The following is a 20,279-nucleotide window of genomic DNA, read 5'->3' as shown; positions in this document are numbered from 1 at the left end:
ACTCAAAAAAAGCACTAAAAGTTCCCCAAAGCACTGATAAAAAAAATGAGTCAAGCTGAAGAAAGTCAATGCTATTTATTGGTCACTTAATGATGCTTCAATCAGTATGTTTGTATATACGTATTTATGACACATAAATGCATATATATTGATTCTATGGTATAGAATCAATAATTGATCAGTGTGTCACTGTCAGTGATGTACACATAATTATTCTAGTGTTTATGATTTTGAATACAGGCCTAATCATTTACATAATTTTAAAAAACTAGAGTGTTTTATCTTGTAGATCTTAGGTAGGCAGCCTAAGCAAATTCAGGCCAAGTTGAATACACCTACCAGATATTATTGACATCACCATTTTTAATGCTCAGGTCTCATGTCCAGTCAATGGTAAATTAATCAATCCGCGCTTTCAGAGAAGTAATAATTGACCTCTAATTACTCAATTTTATTGTTAAAGTATCTTAAAAATGTTAGCAAGAACTGCCTTTGTTTTACAACTCACTTAAGAAACTACTGTTATGGATGCACAAAACAGCACTTATCAAATACAGAACTCTAGTCATGGAAGTTAACTGCTTTACTAAGTCCCTTCATCAGCAACAACAAGGAAATTTTTGCCTATACCCACTTCCAACAGTCTGCCTTAAATATGATTTTGATGGATAACTCAAGACAAAGACGAATGTCTAATTCACATCCTCAGTAACCAAAGAATTTTCTTCTTGGTAACAAAGTGACAATTTGCTTGAATTAATTTAAAAACATTTTAACACACATCAAGCTGGAACTGGGCATATGTTAGTTGCCTATATACCAAGAAAATTGTGTGAAGGATAGTAAATTTTCAGCATTCATCAGCAACTCTTGAAGAAGGAAGCAATAGTTTTCTTCCCTATTCTTTAAAGGCAAGGCTGACAATGCCATAGCATTTATTAGCAAACAAACATGGACATAGCTTGCTAATATAGTACACATACAAAATCTGTAAATCAAAAAAAAGTACAAAGAAGCCAGAATTATTAAATATTCTGAGGAATTGTTTAGATGCTGAATATAATTCAATTTTAAGAGGCCCAAAATACTAGAGATTATTTTACATGTTGCCTGTATTAGAAATAATTTTATTCTTTTAATCTTTTGATTAATTTACTTTCCCCAGCCAAAAAAATATACAGAATGACCTGAAAAGCAACAAATCCACACATTAGAACAGTTGCCTCAATGAAAAACATGCATCTTTATTCAGTTAGCTTTTCCTTTTCTGCATGTTTCTGTCGCCTCCTTCGGAGCTGCAGCTGCAGCTGCAGTCTGTTTGTGAAGAAGAGTTGTTTCCAGCCCATTTCCTGTGCCAGGTCTCTCATTTCAGGTGTAATTGTGTCACACAAGTTCTCCACAATACCTTCCCATAGTGCGTTACTGTTACATATCTAGTTATAAGAGAAAGTAGAGGCTTAAAAATCATCATATGCAAGTATTCATTGCTCACTGATCATTTTGCTTGCATGAAGCGTGAGTAGACAACACAACCATCATGTAATGAAGTTAAGCTCTCCACCTACTATCTTGAAAGTCACAGTGTTAGCTGAAGCCTGCATTGGTATCAGTGGAAGTTTTTTTCCCCAATGTTGCCAATACAACCACAGTCCAATAGTTTCATGTTCATGGTACAGTTCACTGTTGCCTCTGGAGTTGAGCAAAAGCTTGCATTTTTACAATACATACACAGATACAATAGCAACACATTTTTTTAAATCAGAAACATGATTTCATTAAGCTCTCAGAAGCACTGGAGTGATTAAGCCTTTCTCAGCAGAGGCTTCTTTCTTAATGAGTGCCTTCATAAATAGAAAGAGGTGGAAATATCATGTTAGAAATAATAAAGTGATATGATAATTAGCTAACACACATGGATTACAAAGAAGATTAGAAAAATAGATTGCATAATTATATATATTATCTGATCATTATAAGTGACACCATGACCTATTAACATTGATTCTTCTCCTAAATGCTCCATTTTTTTTAAAGACTTAATTGCACTCATTTAAGTGGGAGTTGTACTAGATTACTCCAATGCAAGTGACAGCTTTGTCCTTTATAGTTAGTAATGAACACAGAAATACAAAAGTCCTTGTAGCTTCTATTTTTATGTCTTCCCACCTGTGGCAATTGAAATTGCTGATACATGAGCCATATATTAGTTCCCCTTTCCACAACTGGATACTTTGAACCTTTTCATTCACTGACTGCAGCAGGATTTCATCAGAACACAGTCCTATTTCCACTCTCATTGAATTTTAAGGAGGGCAGGCCCAGCCAGGGCCCAGGGCACCTGCATCCGCTGCCTCAAAAAGGCTCCTTCTCACATCAGCGTCGGAAACTTGGCTCCCTCTGGTGGGAGCAGCTTCTTCTAGAGCCTAGATAGAAGCTTCTTTTTTTTTTTTTTTTTTTTTTTTTTTTTTTTTTTTTTTTTGAAAATAATTTTGCTTTTAGAAAAAGGCAAAGATCTTGAACAATAAAAACCAAGAGAACCCTGTACCAAACTTGGGTTGGGGGATATCACAAGGTAAGAGCTTGCTGAAAACGTACTGCCAATGCACATGCAGTGCTTGCATAACTCTCCAGGTTAGAGCGTCTGTCAATTGTTTCTTCTTGAAGAACAGCTTCTTTTGTAACATTTAAAAGCTGCACCCCATGAAAACCTAAAAAGCTTCAAATCTGCTTATTCAGATCCCTTCAATATGTGTCGTGCACAGTGAGAGAAACACTAATGCCCTGCCTTGTGTACTAAAGGTTTCTGTCTTGCTCAGTGCAGGCAGGCACAGAGCGCAGGTCAGAAGCACAGTCCTTGGCCGCCCTGCTCCTCAGTCCTGAGCACAAAGACGGCACCAGATGCCAGCCCGTGCCGGGGCTCGGCAGCGCGGGCAGAGCCGGCGGGGCGGCTCCCCGAACTGCTGCTCGGGCCCTGCCAGCTGCGAGGAGGCAAGAGGCAGACCCAGCCCCAGCCGGGCCCGTGCATGGGGGAACAAACCTCCAGAACTTCCTCCCTCTATTTCCCATCTTCAGTGCTCCTTTAATTGCTTTAAATGTTCAAAATCTGCCTGAATACTAATATAACTTCAATATACTACTTGCCTCTATTTGAAAATATGAATGTTATACTGGATGGATTGGAGCAAACCACTCCACCCTAAGGTCTTAACATTACAAAGTTTTCACTATAAAATCCACAACTTGACAGACTTCATTCTAGGTTCCTAGGTTTCTCTTTAATAATGCTTATCATCCTACTGTTCATAAGCTAAAACCCTTTATTTGTGCCTGAATTACTACAACAGTCTTTCCTCTTGCTCTGACTGGAACAGAAAATGCAGTTCTGAGGTATTCAGCACACAGCTGCAAAAATAATTTTCCTTGATCATAGCCATGGTGTGCATTATCCCTTCCTGTCTTTCCAGTGAGCTGACCCTGCAGTGAGCCGAGTGTTGGAAATGACTTGCCTCCCAAGGGCTCTTCCAACCTCAGTTACCCCATCACGTTCTCCTTTTTGCACCTACTGCCTGGTCCTCACCCACAAGGGACTTCAGGCAATCCTTTCCCTATTTGTTAGCCCTCATTCAGTACGGAGAGGCTACTCTTACCTCTGATCACTCAGCAGCCCAACTTCCATTATCCATTGGTTAAATTTTCACTTGAGCACATTCACCCTCTTTTCTATACGTTCCTGAGGCTTAGAAAGTTGTCTAGTAAGCATCCGTTTGTTTTAGAAACAAATTTTTTGTTTCTCAAAACTCTCTGCTGCAAGGTCTACAAAAAGGAAACTTGGCAATTTTTGATTGCTATTGTGCTAATACCACTGACAAACACATACACAAAGGTTTAAAAAAAAAAAAAAAAAAAAGATTGTTGGCCACAGCACCCCTGAATCAGGTATGCTAGGATTATCTGGATAAGTTGCATTTATCACACACAACAAAAGACAGCAGGAGATCAGAGTTTCTCTGACCAACAGCCCAAGATCTACTTTTGTTGCACACACATTTAGCAGTTTGTAGAGAGATGATTGCTCTATAGCCACAAGCTCAAAGTAAAGCAGACAACGATTATGTTAAATGTAAGATGAATTCAAGACAGCATGCTACAAAGCAAAATTAGAAATTAAAATAATTTAAGTTTTGTTTTATTTATTTTTTTTTTTTTTTACCATTTTTAATCTGTGTGAAACTTGAGAAAGCCTGGCAATATCTTCGAGCTCCAGAAAGGAAATGATGTACAGGAGCAGTGGGACAGGAAGCCGCTCCAGGAAGTCAAATTTACCTCGGCACAGATTGAGGACATGTTCCAGAACTTTGGCACCAAATATTATAGCAATTTGAACTGTGATTAAAAGAAATCCAAACAAACAGATTTATAAAAGCCTGAAATTTCTTCCCAATAATAATATATAATATTATTATATATTGCTATACTATAATACTATATATTATATATATAAGTGCTCAGACCAGAGACATCCGAGTAAAAGCAGATTATAATTAAGAATTGTACAGTGTCTGGTATAGATCAAACTTGTCTCAGCTGAGAAAGAGAAAAAGCAGCAGATTTGAACTAAAACTTGTCCAGATTTTTTTTTAAAATAAGCTGTGCTACATATTCAAGAGAAAGTTAGAAAAACAACCAGAAAAGCAATTCAGTTGCATACTATAGGAAAAATAACAGCCATAATGGCCAGAGGCCCTCTAGTTCTGCTTCTTACCTTATGTGGGTTCAAATTAATTTCAGTGGTTTAACTGAAGAGAGTTATCTGCCACAGTGCAAGGCATTCTGTGACTCAGCCACTTTGTGACCCATTACAACTCCACATTCTTTTCCATAGATCCGCTACTTAGTGAGCTATTCCCCATCCACCATCTACCTGATTGATTATTTCTGCTTCAATCTTGAACTGGGAACTTGGGCTTTTGAATTTACCAAGATTTCTTTAGCTCGTTCATCTGTATCATCAATATGCTTTAATAAAAGCACTCATTCATTACAGAGTAGGATCTTGAATTCAATCAGATATGCTTTTAATCACTGATCCAACTCTTAGCACACTAGGAATAACAGCCATGTTCATAATTTGCAAACTATTAAGCAAACTACCATGTGAATATTTGCTGCAACTTGAGATTTTCTTGAGACTTGTTCTGCAACACTTTCTCTGTAGAAGTCTCCAGCACATCATGACAAAAATCCCCAAAAATCAATTCCAGGAAATGAGAAAAGGAAATACTAATACTTAATACTAGATAAACCTTTAGCTTGTAAGAGTATACTAACTATTTAGCAGCAAACCATGGGTCCAGTGAGAGTTATTGTATTTGAATCCTACTTTGACATAAATTTTAGAATAATACATTTAGTATTATCATTAAGTGTTTTTTGAAATTTTTGGAAAAAAGTACCTATGAATACTTGTAGCATGGCTTCTGTAACAGGAGTTGAAAGGTGATATTAAAAGCATCTGAGTGCTTGTGCAGAACAGTTAGAGATACAGACAGAAGACTTCTTTTGGAAGAAGGAAAAAACAACTGAAAATGAGGAAGAGACCGTGACTTTCCATAGCTCCAACGAGATAGGAAACCTCAGAACCACAAATTACACTTCTCAAGAAAAAACAGGCAGATCTTATTTGTAGTTTGCTAGAAACACACAGGATAATGGTACAAAACTGGGCACGTAAGCTCTAATTTAACTCTTTGAAACATTTTAGCAAGCATTCCTATACACCATCCCTTTGCATATTGCTTGTGTTAAGTCAAATGGGAATCCAACATGTCTCATGACACGGCCATAAAGATAATAGTGCTGGTACAGCACAGAGCATTACAAGGCATTATTTAGTTATCGACAATGATAATACTCTTTTCTGGTCTCTTCTGTCACTACTAACTCTTGTTATAGTCACTGTCACTACTATCTCTTCTTATAATGAATCTATCAGGATTGCTGAGATTTATCCCATATTCACAGTTACTATTGTGCCTTTTTGTTTTTCCAGTAGGCATCCATTAATTCACATTAGCAAATTGGTATATGAAAGTCTGATAAGTAAAAAAAGTCCCATATCTTTTTATGAAAATTATTACAGATGAATATTTCTGGAATATTTCATTATATATCACAGCAAATACGTAATTACTTTATCAACTTACTCTGAAGAGATGAATCATCCAAAAAATCCTCATGGGATTCTTTAATTTCTCCAGGTCTTGCTTCACGACATTCATTCCTCAGAGAGATTCTCCACCACCTGAAAACAACCTACAGTTGAGGGAAAAAAAGGAAGAAGTAATGAGCATTAAGTACCACTCGATACATATGCTACTATGATTTAGCACTCTGGTTATACAATTATAACTGCATTCCCAGGACATAAAGTTAAAGCATCAGGCTGTGGTGACATTACCAGTCACCTTACCCAGAACTTTGAAGGCATAAACACCCCATAACAAGTCTAACAATAATAAGTCTAGAAAAAGGTGAAATATTTTACATACAAACACAATATGTTACAATCCTGCATGTAAATAAATTGTACAAATTAAAACACATGTAATGACATCAACTTGAAAGACTATTTTCTCTTTTAATTTTCCCCTTAGTGGCAGGAGTACAATTCATGAGACAGCAAGTTACATAAACAGATAGAGCCATTCAGTTACTCAAGTGTTCAAAAGGGACAGCACTAAAAGCTGAATTGTAATTTTAACACTTTGTTGTCAGGGGCCAATTGAAATTAATAGGACCATTCAAATGGCAGATTTTAGACTGCCTTAAACTCTATGAAGTGCCACGGCAAGGCTACGTTTCTGCCTGCACTCAGCTCTAGCTAAAGGAAAAAGCTATTTTGGTTGTTGAAACACAGTAACAGACGAACAGGTGATTGTTTCATATATAACTACTAACATCATCTTGTGATTATCTTAAAAGCTACCACACAAAACTGGAGGAACTGAAGATTTTTTCTTGTTTAAATTTTAATTTTTCTTGTCAAGAAAAAATATCCTTGGTATCTTTATAAGAAACAAATATTCCCACCTCATTCTAAATTAAACATTACGTTTTATACATGAAATATCAGATTTTACAAGTATTATGAAAGTCTATACCATGATCTTCACACATTTACACATCAGCTGATTTCTAATAATTCCCTCACTGCCCCGCTTTACACAAAGGATAATCAAGAATATTTACTATATATAATTTATTTCTATTTGCAGTTTTAAATAAGCTGGTCTGCAAGACCAACCTCCATTCTAATTATAAGGCATCAGCAGAAAGCCTTAATATTTTCACTGCAGTAAGCCTCCAACTCTTCAGGCTGAGTGAAGCCAGCAAGCTATTATTGCTGAAAAATAGTTGCTCCTACAGATTCTTTTAATTTCTGAGCAGCTACTGAAAAACAATGTCCCCACCTGACTTCTTACAAAAATGCAGCTAGGAAAAATGCTCTTCTGAACATCTCCAGTCAGCTGTGAAACAGTACTGCTACTTGTACACATCTGTGCCTCCTGCACTTTAAATCAACTTTTTATTAAAAACGCACTCCATTTTAGATAGTAATAAACATATCATAAATGCAAGTATACACAAATATGGACTTTAAGATTTGCATTTGAAAATGGTCCCTGCAGTTTGCAGCTTCTCTTAAAGAGAGGACTGAATTATCTGGATTAAGTGATCACCTTTACATATATTATTTCTCCTTGAAATTCATATAAAAATAGCGCATCGAAATGTACTGAGTGAAAAATAAAGTTGAAACAGACAATGTATTTAAAGATAAATGGTGTATTTAAAATTAAGATCTCCTCTTAAATAATTGGTTTTAGAGTAAATCTGGAGAAAATAGTCACATAATGATGTTATAGTGGAATACACATAGGCACAAGACCTGCATCTTGCTTTGTAGAGATCTAATAGCTATTGATGCCTCTCCAGCCTTTGCAGCTTGCAGGGTAACAAACCAACTCTCTCCAAAAAATAATTTGTGGTTTTGATTACAAATGCCATGAACTCATCCATAACTATTATAATATAAAGCAGACTGCCTACAGTCATGGAGACAGAAAAATTCAAGAGACTTTTGTGGTTTAAAGTATTTATCATACCTAGAAGTACTTGATAAAACAGCAGTTCATAGTTTGGATGGTTTTGACATTGTTAATTCTAAGCCTTTATTTTTCACTTGATTTTGAGCACTTTCACTTAATTGCTACTTTGTTATGATCAGCCAGAGGAAATTATTCTGAGACTCTTGATTTCCTTAATGTGCAAGAACATGAATGCTGTTTGTGAGCAAATGGCAGCCTGGCAGAATGGGCTAAGCCATTTCTGGGGAAAACGTGTGCTTGCTTGTACGCCTCAAAACTGCAAGGAGGCCAAAACGGCTCCACTGCAGAAGGTCAAAGGGTCTGTCAAGAGGTAGCAGTTAACGAAGCCCCATTTACTCAGAGTTCTTGGAAACGTTTAAGGAAACCCTTCTAGGAATAAGAAAGTGGAACACACCTAGGCCTATCAGTGCAAGCATCCAGCAATATGAAAATAAACTAAACCCATGCAAATATGCCATTTTACATTAATGTCATGAACAGTTTGAATCGAATAGGTATGAGCAGCCTGCTATGCCTGTGAGTTCAGATACTTTTTTGCTCTGCATCTGGCAAAATACAACCAGACTTCTTTTGCAAATACAAAATAGGGATTACATCACCTGTGCTTTATTTGACAACCACTATGCAAGCCTAGGCTTGCATTTGCAATAGGACAGGAAGTCATGTACATTACCCTATTGTTGTCTACATTCATAGAATCAATAGTAGTTCCCTTTTCACATCCTGAGACACTCAAAAAACAGCAGGTGTCTTAAAATATCACTTGTAACAACTGTAATTTTATTCTAAAACAAATTTTTATGTCCAGCGTTTTTCGGACCTTCAAATTCTCATTACGTACTCGATGCAGAAGCTGAGCAAGCTTTTGCCCCAAGCTTTGAAGTCATGTTCTTGAACGATGAGCATATCTGAACTAAAGCTGACAGGCAGGAAAACTATCTCCACGTCTCCTCTCAGAAGCTTTGCTATGGCACGACTACCTTCTGCTGTACTATTTTCCTCTACTGCTACTCTTGCATGACTCCAGTGATTTTTGCACTGTGGCAAGTCAAATCAGCTAAATCACCAAGAACTAAATTGGAAAAAAAATAAAAATTGTTCTCTTACTAGTTTAGTTTGCCGAAACAGGTTAGCAAAAACCCTAATAAGCACCATGGCCAATGCAAAATAGGGAAAAGCACTGCATATCAGGAGTACAGAGGAAGAAAAGGCCTCGGTTTAAGATTAGGGAAAAAAAAGTCAGGAATTAAATAGAAAACATTTAAACTAAGCAAAACAAGAAAAACAATCAGCTTAACTCACAGTAAAGTTGCACAAAATGGAGTGACGTTGTATCAAGATCTTCTTCTCCATGAGCTTTTTCCTCTCCTCAGTCTATGAGGAGTCCACACATCCAGCCCGGACCAACTTCTCAATGGCCTCACCATTAATTCAGCCCCCTCCTCCCCTCCCAAAAGGGAGCACAGTTTTCTGCAAGTTTTGATTAATATCAGTTCATTTGCCTGTGAGACTGCAAATCTTGAGGCTGCCCGAGGAAGTCTTAGCCCTTCTCCTGTACTCTTCTTCCTGAAGTACAGGATTTGCTGGCAAAACACTGCACAAAAGACCTTTTTAAACGCTCAAACTTTCAAACTCAAGAGTTTGACAGTTTTAGTTAGATTTAGATTTGTCTATTTCTCAGAGCAACTAAATTCAAGTACAGAACAACTGATCTACGAACTTCAGCAAAGCATTTGATTTAACTAATACAAGACAGAGAAAAGAAACCACAAGCCTAACTCCTCTCAAATGCAGAGCCTTAGTAAAAGGGAATGCTCAATCCACCGTGAATCTGGGCCTTGGGACTCCTCAGATTTGGCAGACCAAAGCGTATGACCAGCACATGACTCCCAAGAAGGAGCCTACAGCTACTGAGCCCCAGAAAGTCCTTGAAAGGATAAAGCTGATGTTTGGTGGCATTTAAGTATGGTCTGGTTTTCAGGCTTCCCATCACAGTTTCCCATCGCATAGCTCAGATAAACCAAAGATTACAATAGTTCATTCTTGAAAGCTTGTACAGATTATTCTCAGAATCACAACAGCTATTGACACAAAAAAAAAATTAAAAAGTAAGATTTTTAACAGCAACATGCTACCAAAATTCTGCAAAAAAGAAAAAAATAAGTATTTCTTATTTTAATTTCAATTTGATTCAACTTGATAGTGGATTCACCATTAAATATGTACAGACACATTTCCTTGCTCCCTGCCAAAGTCTCATTTCATTTGTGCAGGTCTCTCTGTTAATAGCATTTTAGTAATGCATTATCAGCAGTAAATGACAGTGAGAGGAAAGCAGTGCAGGTATTTGTCCAAATTACAACAGTTAGATGCAGTCAAATCTTATTAATGTAAACTATAAACAATAAATAAAAGTTTCAAGTAAGCAATAGTTTAAAGGGAGTGAAAGTCCACATACTTCCTTCTCCTACTTCTGCTTTGGGAGGAAAAAATAACAATAAAAAACCCTACAGTTAATGACAGGAAAAGAGAAAACAATTTGGTTAACAAACAAAAAGAAAAAATTATTGTAGCAGAATACAATGATGAAGACAATGCTAGACGGAAAGAAATACAATCTTGTGGAGTAATTTAAAAATTACTTGGTGTTTTGCTATCAGCAAGCACTTCAAATCACTGGAGAAGAGAAATACCTCTATTTCAGAGTACCATACGTAGAAACTACAAAGCATTTTCCCCGCCACCCCACAGACACACACATATTCAAAAGATCAAGTCACTTCTCCTAAGGGATTAGCTCATGGGGAGGGGATTCAGCTGCCAAACGCTTCCCAAAGGCTTCCACTCGAGGTATATGAAAAATATTTCAGAAAAATACAAGAGAAAGAGGGATTAAAAGGCCTGGAAAAAAAATAATTATCTTTTCCTTTGGGGAATGCAAATATCATTAAGTTTCAGGAAAAATCTTTTGCCTTAACAATATCTCTGCTTTTCCTCTCAGTTATATACATGCTTTATTCGTGTATTTGGATCTTGCTTCATCTGCTTTCCCAAAGTATACAGTAAAAAAAAAATGGATTAAAAAAAAAAAAAAAGAGGTGAAAGATGCTTCTAAGATGCTTCTCATGGATACAGAGCGTGCAGGTGCTTTGTCGGGGGGTAATTTCTGCTTTCCTGCAGACCTATGCACACAGAGCAGAGGAAATGATACAAGAGCAGGACAAGGAGAGACAATGTGGGAAGGAGGGGTGTGAGCTGAGAGGAATGCAACCCTATCATGGGGAATAAAGAATTACTCTTGAGGATAAGAGTCTTCAATTATGTGCATGATACTTGCCATTTATTAACGTGATTAAACAGGCAGAGCTAGATAAGTCTGCCACAAAGAGTTTTTTCCACTATTTAACAGAACAAAGGATGCCAGCTAACTGTGAGACATAACATTCCTGCCTAGATGGATAAGGCATTGACAGGTTTCATCAGAAGCAGTTTCCTCCTTCCTTCAGTTTCAAGGTCTCTGCTACAGAGTCAGGCCTGGTCCTCTTTTTTTTTTTTTTTTTTTTTAGAGAGAGAGAGAGACAGAGACAGAGACAGAGAGAGAGAGAGAACCAAAATCCCAAAATCAAGTAAGAAAGAGATCACAGATTCCCCTGCTCTGTGTATAAAAACTCAACTATCCCCTACAAGTCCCGTCTTGGCTCACCATCCTGAATTGTATAGACCTGCAGTCTCATGTCTGCTGTGTCTGCTGAAAACTACTTTGCTGGGTTCTTACAAGGCCAGCTTACTTTGAGACATCTATCACACCTTTGGGTTGCGATAGACGCATCTATTGGGCCACCAAAATCAGACTGCATATTTTAGCAATGCACAGATTCTCTCAGTACATTTTTCTACCAAGTTCCCTTGCTGTTTACGTACATACAACACCATTAGGTGACTGACAGGAAGCCAACAGGTCCATTCCATTGCACAGTCATTATACCTGACACCTACCCAGCTCTCTGGTTACTATGATCTGAAATGCTTTTCTTCTTCCTCCTCACTCTCCTTTTCTCTGTGTTTCTTCAAACACTAGTTTGGCCTTGTCTAAGCTTAATTTCTTGTTTTCTGGGAAACTGTTACCATATTTTTTACTGGTAGAATCAGAGTCACTAGAAACTGCACCAGAAGCAACAACTGCCCAGGTCAGCTGTGGTGCCAGGTTCATTCACACTGAAGTTCATCCTTTTGCCAGCAATTGCTATGATGATTTGACACGTACATGCATTAAAAGTCTGCATTGCGGTTTCTTTCAGATGTATCTCCTGTTCTTTTGATGTTCCCTAGCTTCTCTGGGGAGCTACAAGCCTCTTTATTTGGCACTTCAACCATTTTCTGACTTCACGTAGTTCTCCTTCTATAGCTACTAAACTTTATAACTCCAGATAACTTCCAATTTTGGTTTCACTCCAAAAATGACATGCACCCAGGCTGTACACACACTGTATAACTTTAATCTCATGTAGGGAAGCCCATCCAAACACTGCAGGAACTTTTACTGTGGTTTAACTTAGGCTTGTTTCAGCTTAACACAGATAGTTTGAATTTATTCCTAAAGAAAATCACTACAATAAGTTTCCATATATCAGGAAAGAAATTAGAGAAGCTTCAGCAAGCTTGTTTAAAAACATTTAAAAAAAAATAAATTTAGTTGAGAATATATTTCCTAGCACATTTCTCTGATAAAATCCTGACTTCTTCTACTTTTGTCTACTAATGCTTTTTCTTTCTCCCCCTTCTTAAACACATTACTGTGTTTATTTACAGCTAGTCAAGTAAATGTAAGATTTTCATGAGGAATGTTTCCATTTACATGGAAAAAGAAATAAATGAAAATATGGAAATAGGGAAAACATGTTCTTATTTAATAAAGCCAACAGAATAAGATGGAAAAATATTATCTTAGTCAATCAAAGCAGAAAGAAAGGAAACAAAGAAAACAAGAAGACAGATAGGAGCACTTAAATATAGATATAGGTGCATGTGTATAAATATATATATATATTCTTGAGGTTTCCCAAGACAAGGATTAGCAGGGATAAGTGAAGCACTACCCGAAGTGAGGCAAGCGAAGAATATAATTAAATCCTTTCATGGAAGGACATGCACTGACAAGAAAAGTACATAAATAACAGGCATTTGGGTGCAATAGGAAACTTTCACTTAGTTTATCAGTAGGCACTGCTGCGTGCTTACCTTGAACTGTTAAGCCGTTAGGACCTGAAATGCATTCTTGGTACATAGAGCTAGATCAACTGTGGTACCTTTGAAAGAAGCCACAGATGTTAAAGCCAAGCAGGACACTTGAAATATAATAGGAGACTAAACACTGCACTAACTTGTTTTTAGTATATGAACAGTGGCACCACACTAAAGTAATAGACAAAAAAATCATCCTATGTAAAAGAACAACGTATCTAGTTGTCCAGTGACGTAAGAATCCAAAGTAAGAGCAAATACAATATTTTTAGTAAATTGCCTGTTATCTTTAACATCTTTTCAAGTTAAACCAGTATGAAGAAGCATTCCAGTGCGCATTCAAACAATGCCTCAAATGCCTCCCAAGAGGAATTTTATAAGGCTATACAACCCACTATGGCAGGCTTGCAAACAACTGGGCTTTTGATGTAAGAAACACTTGAGGACTCAGTATCAGTTATGTCTCCACTTTAAAATAGTTCATAAATTAATATTTCCAGGGTCAAATATTTAATAACGTTTGCAGAAGAGAATTAGAGAGAACTGAGTTTTCAGGGAAGAAAATCAAAATGGAACCTTTTATTGTTTTAAATGCTGCCTTTTTGAAAAGGCTTTGAACTATCATTTAAAAAAGCCCTGAACTGCAAACATTTCAGCTGGAAATGTGTCATTGCAACACATCACAGTAAGTACATTTCAGCTGCTGAACACCCTGTTCTTCTCTCTACCTATTGGCTGCTTCTGCTGGATTACCCCTTCAGTAATGCACCATGATCAGAGATTTCCTCAGTGTTCTCAAAATCACATGGACAGCATCCAGCAACTGCGGAGCCAGAGGGGCACATCATGCAATAGATGAGACCCTACCAGGAACCCACACTTCAACAAAGCATAATGGCACTGACAAAACAAAATATTTTGGTTTTACCCAAAAATCATCCAGCAGGAAAATACATGCATTTCCAACAGAGCATTGCTCCTCAAATAAATTATTTCCCAAGCAGTTACTTGAAACTTAAGATAGACCCCCCCAAAAAAAAACCCCAACACACTCGTTTTATGCAAGTAAAATCCTCCAAATAAATAGTTCATAATAAAACTAGTTTGTTTAAACTCCTCTAATAACTGGCATGGCATCTTTCAGGTTTCAAATGCAAATGAAACATCCCAACTTTGGAAAAGGTTTTCCTTTTGTAGTCTTCAAGTTTTCTATTCTTTTCTTGGCATCATAGAACTCCTTCGTCCTCCCATAAATCTGATTTTAAGATCTGCCTTGTGGAAAAAAAACTCTTTCACATAACATGAAATTAAATTCAACTTAATTATTACAATAAAAACTGTTAATTTGAAGTGATTAAGCCAGAGGCATTGGAAAAAAATTGAAACTTCTGTTAATCAAATAGCTCCTATATCAAGTGTCATATTAAGATTTTAAAAGAAACTCCTTGATATAGAGGGAATATTGAAATAATTTTATAGCACCATTTTTCAGAAGGGAAGAACTACCTTGCAGGTTCAATAGAACGTGAAAGTGCTAGAGAAGTAATTAGTCACTCATTAATGTTTCCTGAATTTGCAAACAATTTTATTAGCAATACCAAGATAGCTAGTAGAAGAAAGGAAAAGAATAAATATTTGGCCTTAGCTTACGGAGATGAGCACTTACAGAATAAGCGGGGGGAAAAAAAAAAAAAAAAAGAAACAAATATCTGATTAATTTTTTTTTTTTTGAAAAAGGATTTGAAGTGATTTGAGATGCAAATGCTGTAGTTCATATTTTTTGTTTAGAACTAAAAAGGCTAGAAAACAACTATATTCTTCTACAGTAATACACTATGCTTGGAATATTGATTAAAAAAAGAAAACAGCTACTTAAGAGGTATGTGAACAATAGACAATAGGAGCAGTGATGGATAAAGAACAAGAATCCTCAGAACTGTTTGTCTAGTTACTATATACAGGACAGCTAGCTGAGCAAATAGGGTACATATTTGTTAAAAATATATGATCTAGCTGCTAATCTCTGACCAATATACACCAATCTACTTGGTATTATATTTGGTAAAACAGTTATTTCAATTGTTGTACAAGTATATAATATACAGCATATTGCATAGAACATTAGTTTTTGTATACACACGTTGCATTTCTTTTACAGTTAAGTAGTTAAACATTTTACTAACATGACACAATCCTTTGCTTAGAACAGCATTTGTTAAATGGTGACAGATGCTGGTATTAATTACACATTTAGTAGATCATTTTTCCATTATGTTCCTTTTGTCTCATCTTTCCAGTTATAAGCCTGTCCTATAAGCAGATTAAGCACCAGACTTTCCCCCCCACTTTGCCCATTCCTTGTTTGACCAAAATAAATGGCCGGTCTTTTCTACACTACCATCTGGATTCCTCTATCTTGCAATTTTTGAGGCCTGCACCTATAATCCATTAGACAATTCGCAAGAAATTCTGATTTGGAAGTATTTTTTTTTTTTTAACTATCATCTCATATTTAATGCTGGAAGTTATAGTTTTATTGCCCACTTTATGCCAACAAATAAAATGTATTGTGGCTTGTAACAAACCTTGGCAAATTATAACTGGCATATCAAAAACCGATTTGACATTTCAAGAGATACGTATGCAGAAAGATAGATGGCAAGGCATATGCTAAACAACTCTATCTTCTTTTTAGCACTTCCATGACCAGAAGTATTCCTATTATACAAAAATTTATATATACTAACTCAAAACAAATACTATCCATTCTTAGCATAAACAAGAATTTTAAGGGCAAGCACCTTCAGGTATCTTTATCATGGCCTGTAGACTTTCATAGTGACTCAAAGCACTTTTGTAATAATAATAAAACTTCAACATTCTCACTTAATACAAAAGAGCAAAGAATCAGTAAATGAGGGCATCTCTTTTCAGTGCCCTTCTGTGAGGGACATCTGTATATCAGCACAGCAGCAGCATATTGGAGACGGAAGTGGTATGAAATTGGTAAGTACAAATGGGAAGGTCATTCATTTAGTAAGAGTAATTTCTGTCATTAAGAGAAACCTTATTTAAGTTGGCAGAAAAAGATGTTAGCATAATAATTGGTCAGATGATGATCAAGAACCACTAACATGACTTAGGTAGAAAAAATGTAATATAATCTTACTCTTCAGGAGACAGATTTTTTCCAGAAAACCCAGGCTTTGAACTCATAAGAGCTCATCACTATTGCTGAAAGAGAAGAAAAACAACAACAAAAAGAGTTATAATAGAAAAAACTGCAGAGAAAGGACACTAGAGGCAGGAGCCTCGCTGTCCTTGGAACTCGTCAAGTGCCATTTGCACTAGGAAGTTCTATTATGTGTCTGGATGGAACAGCAGGGACCTCCACTTGATAACTTAGCAGGTCTCCTTCAGTCTTACGTTCTGGAGTGGTGACCACACAGGAGGAATACGCAGGATAGTTTCTCAGCATTTGTAAGGTTACTGCAACCCTACAAACGAACAAACTACTTGATGAAAAATAAGCAAACAAACAAACAAACTCTAACACACACACACCCCCCACCTTTTTGCCAATGGTTGAATAACTCTCTGCTTTTCACAGAGGGTCCCCCTATTTCTTATTATTTCACTTCTAGCAAAGTCATCTGCAATAAGTTATAAGTTCCCTACTCCTCCTTAGTCCTCCCCCAATGGGCCTTTTGCAGAAATGAGCTGTCTCCTTTCTTTCATAAACTTCTCTTCCTAATATCTTACTGAAAGGGCATCCTTGTTCAGGACTAATTAACACATTTATTTGGAAAATCCTACTATATATATTTGAAGCTATACTATTAGAAATGCAGTTGGATTTGCCTCTGGCATAAAACTCCCTTAGTCTGTAAAAAGAAAGTGGCCAAGAGAGTCTGTAGAAACTCTGGGTAACACTTGGGCCACAAATACATTCATGCAGACAAGTGGGTGTATTTCTACCTGTTTCCTTCCCTTTCAAATTAGTGTTTTAATTTGTTCACTTAAAGAGCTCAGAGTAGCCTGCACTTCTGCTTCCAGAAGTGTTCTTGTTTGCAGGCAGCAGGAGCAACAGCCTTGATTTCTTTCTTTCAGGTATCCCAATTTCTCTGGATTATTGGGTTGCTACACAAACATGCAGCATACATTGCCACTATTGCAAATGATAATATTAAGAGTAATAAATAAACATACATTCTGATATATTTCTGCAATAACACGAGGCACATGTTGAGAACGTGTGTAAATGCAGAATCATACTCTTGCCTCCTGTATATGCTTTGACTGCTGCTCCGAACTTAAGCTGACACTTAATGGCTTGCTGAAACTAACTCTGTTCTCAGAGATGCTTTTTTTTTTTTTTTCTCTGAACTTTAAGCAAACCCAATTAATTTATTTTTAATTATGCCATACCTAGCAGCTTGGGCCTCCTGCACTGATCATGAGACAGTAGCCAGACTTTAAAAATACCTTCTGGAGGACATCCTTAACGTATCATATTGTTTGATGGAAAAAGAAGACGTCAGATTGCTTCAGTGAAAGAGGCATTTCCCAGGGACTGTCTGAAGACAAAGCCTGTTTCTTCAGAGACACATGACTGTGCCCCATAACACCTTGTTATTAACAGATATGGCCTTCTCGTCCAAATGAAAGATTTGTCCTAACAAATTGTAAAGACATCACACATTCATAGAGTTTCCAGTTCTAAAATTCTATGACTTGTTAGCCAACAGATAGCCGGACATTCTGTCCTTGACCCAGGTATATGCTCTGTACCTCTACAACATATACTTATTAAATTAATACTTTCACCCTGAAAGAAGAGCATTTACTGCTCATACAGAGCCCAGGGAGGCAATCCACAGTAGGCACATGCACAGAAATGTGGGAGCCTTCACACAAACACACCATGCAGCTACACACTCCCTTTTTAAATAGACAATAGGCTGTTTTGAAAACATTGATTTAGAAGAATGGGACTATTCAAAGTAGCAAAGTTTACAATCGATTTAACTATGTGCAAGGTTGGAGCCTTAGACTGTAAGGTCTTTCAGGCAGTGATTCTCATTTATTGGGAGACTACAGAGGAGCACCCTGGGAACACAAACCCACGACTGAGACTCCTGGACGCTGCTGCTAGAAACGTTCTGCACGATACATAACTTGCCACTTCACTGACACATACGCTATGAATTACCGTTTTTGTCACAGCCCTCTTCCCAGGAGACCTCCAAACCTACAGAAAGGCTAACTACCATCCCAACTTTTACGTGTACAGCAGTTAAAGCTGCAAAAAGTTATCTGAGCTTACTTGAATTAATTATTTCTGAGAACAACTATTATTAAATTAGAAAGTTTGCTGGACTCTGATAAGCAAGTTTTAGAACATGCAAGGACTATATTTTCTTCAAATATTTGTGTTTACTGAATCATAACTGAATAGTCTTAAGATCTTAAAGTCAAAATCTTTTTTGCCAAATCATGCCAAACAATATTTTTCAAATACACTAACTTCATGATAATGCTTTTATACAGTAAACATTTACAGGATTTTAACTTCCACTCACAGCTACAGACTTTGGTTTGCTTTAAACTTACATCTAGGCAGTTGAAAACAAAATAAAGGATAGATATTTCAAGCGTTTAATGGGAAATTTGCATGAAAGCAAAACAAAATTGAAGAATCCCCAAATTTCTCCCTAAGTTCCAAATGTTTTAAGTTTTCTTACTCCTCTAAGACATTTTCAATCTTTCTCAAGTTCTCAACTTCTGACCCATTATGTCTAGCCTAAAAACAAATATATAAAGAAACTCACATTTGTCTCTTACATATACAAATCATTTCACTTATCAGGTCAAAGTGAAATAATAATAATAAAAAAAGTCTGTTATGATTTTACTTTCTCACTCTTGCAAGTTCATTTGCCTAGAGTCTAGATTTGCCTAGAGTCATTTCTTTATCAGCAAAGACCCCTCAGTGGAAGTTAATTTTAAATTAGTTACTCACAAATCCTCTAACAAGTTGTTTGGCTGTATAAGTACAGAAAACATCTTCAAAATCTGGGCAGTTTCACTCAGGGATTTCAACCTTTCATCTGAAAACCAGCCTTGCACACAACCAGAGGCAGGTCGCCCAAGGCCCTTCAGGTAACACACTGAAAACAGGCAGCACCTCTCTCCGCACCGAGACAACGCAGCCTTACTTTGCTAGAAGGGGCTTCCAGCCCTCTCGCTTGCGGCGCATTGCTCTGACCTCGCCTGTCCCTGAGCGCGCCTCAGGGAGCTGGGCCTCGTGGCCCTGCTGCTCCCGCACCCTTGCCGGTGCCCCGGCGGGGCCGGGGCGGCGGCGCCCGCCCGGAGGCCGGTGCCGGTGCCGGGCACGCACCTGGCGGCGGGTGACGAGCAGCTGGCAGAAGTCCTTGCTGGGCGCCGGCGCCTGCCCGCGCCTCTCCAGCAGCGTCTCCTGCAGCAGCGACGCCATCTTGAGACGCCGCGGCCATGGCAACCAGGAAGAGGCGGGGATCACACGGGGTCACCGCCGGCCCCGGCCCCCTCTTAAAGGAGCGCGGCCCAGATTAGCGCCGCCGCCGCCGCCATCGCCGCCCGCCGCGGGCAGGGTCTGCGCTGCCGCCGCCCCCCGCCCAGCGCCCCCTCACCCGCCCTCCGCGCCGCCCCCGCCCGCGCGGAGCCGGGGTGACGACCCGGCGGAGGGATACCGAGCGCCGGCGCCGCCGAGCGCAGCGAGCGGGGCGAAGGCGCCGCCGCCGCGGGGGCCCGCGAGGGGAGCGGCGGCGCGGGGCGGGCAGCGGGCGCCGCGCGGCCCACGGGGGTCGCGGGCGCCGCTCGGAGCCCCCG

The 20,279-nt window shown here is 38.2% G+C and overlaps 1 protein-coding gene across 1 annotated transcript; it reads right to left on the bottom strand.

The window, feature by feature from the left end:
• Window positions 1-150: 150 nt before the first annotated feature.
• Window positions 151-19,931, bottom strand: FBXO36 (F-box protein 36). The gene is made up of 4 exons (XM_026040153.1): window positions 19,810-19,931; window positions 6,204-6,312; window positions 4,211-4,383; window positions 151-1,433 (listed from the first exon to the last, which is right to left on the bottom strand). Exons 1-4 carry the CDS (start codon window positions 19,903-19,905, stop codon window positions 1,245-1,247), a joined length of 567 nt encoding a protein of 188 aa, XP_025895938.1. The 5' UTR covers window positions 19,906-19,931; the 3' UTR covers window positions 151-1,244.
• Window positions 19,932-20,279: the final 348 nt, after the last annotated feature.

Source organism: Nothoprocta perdicaria, unplaced genomic scaffold, assembly GCF_003342845.1.
Source record: "Nothoprocta perdicaria isolate Ctin4 unplaced genomic scaffold, notPer1 scaffold_25, whole genome shotgun sequence".
Classification (NCBI taxonomy): domain Eukaryota; kingdom Metazoa; phylum Chordata; class Aves; order Tinamiformes; family Tinamidae; genus Nothoprocta; species Nothoprocta perdicaria.
Note: the sequence above shows the minus strand (reverse complement) of the source record. Positions and strands in the feature narration are given on the sequence as shown.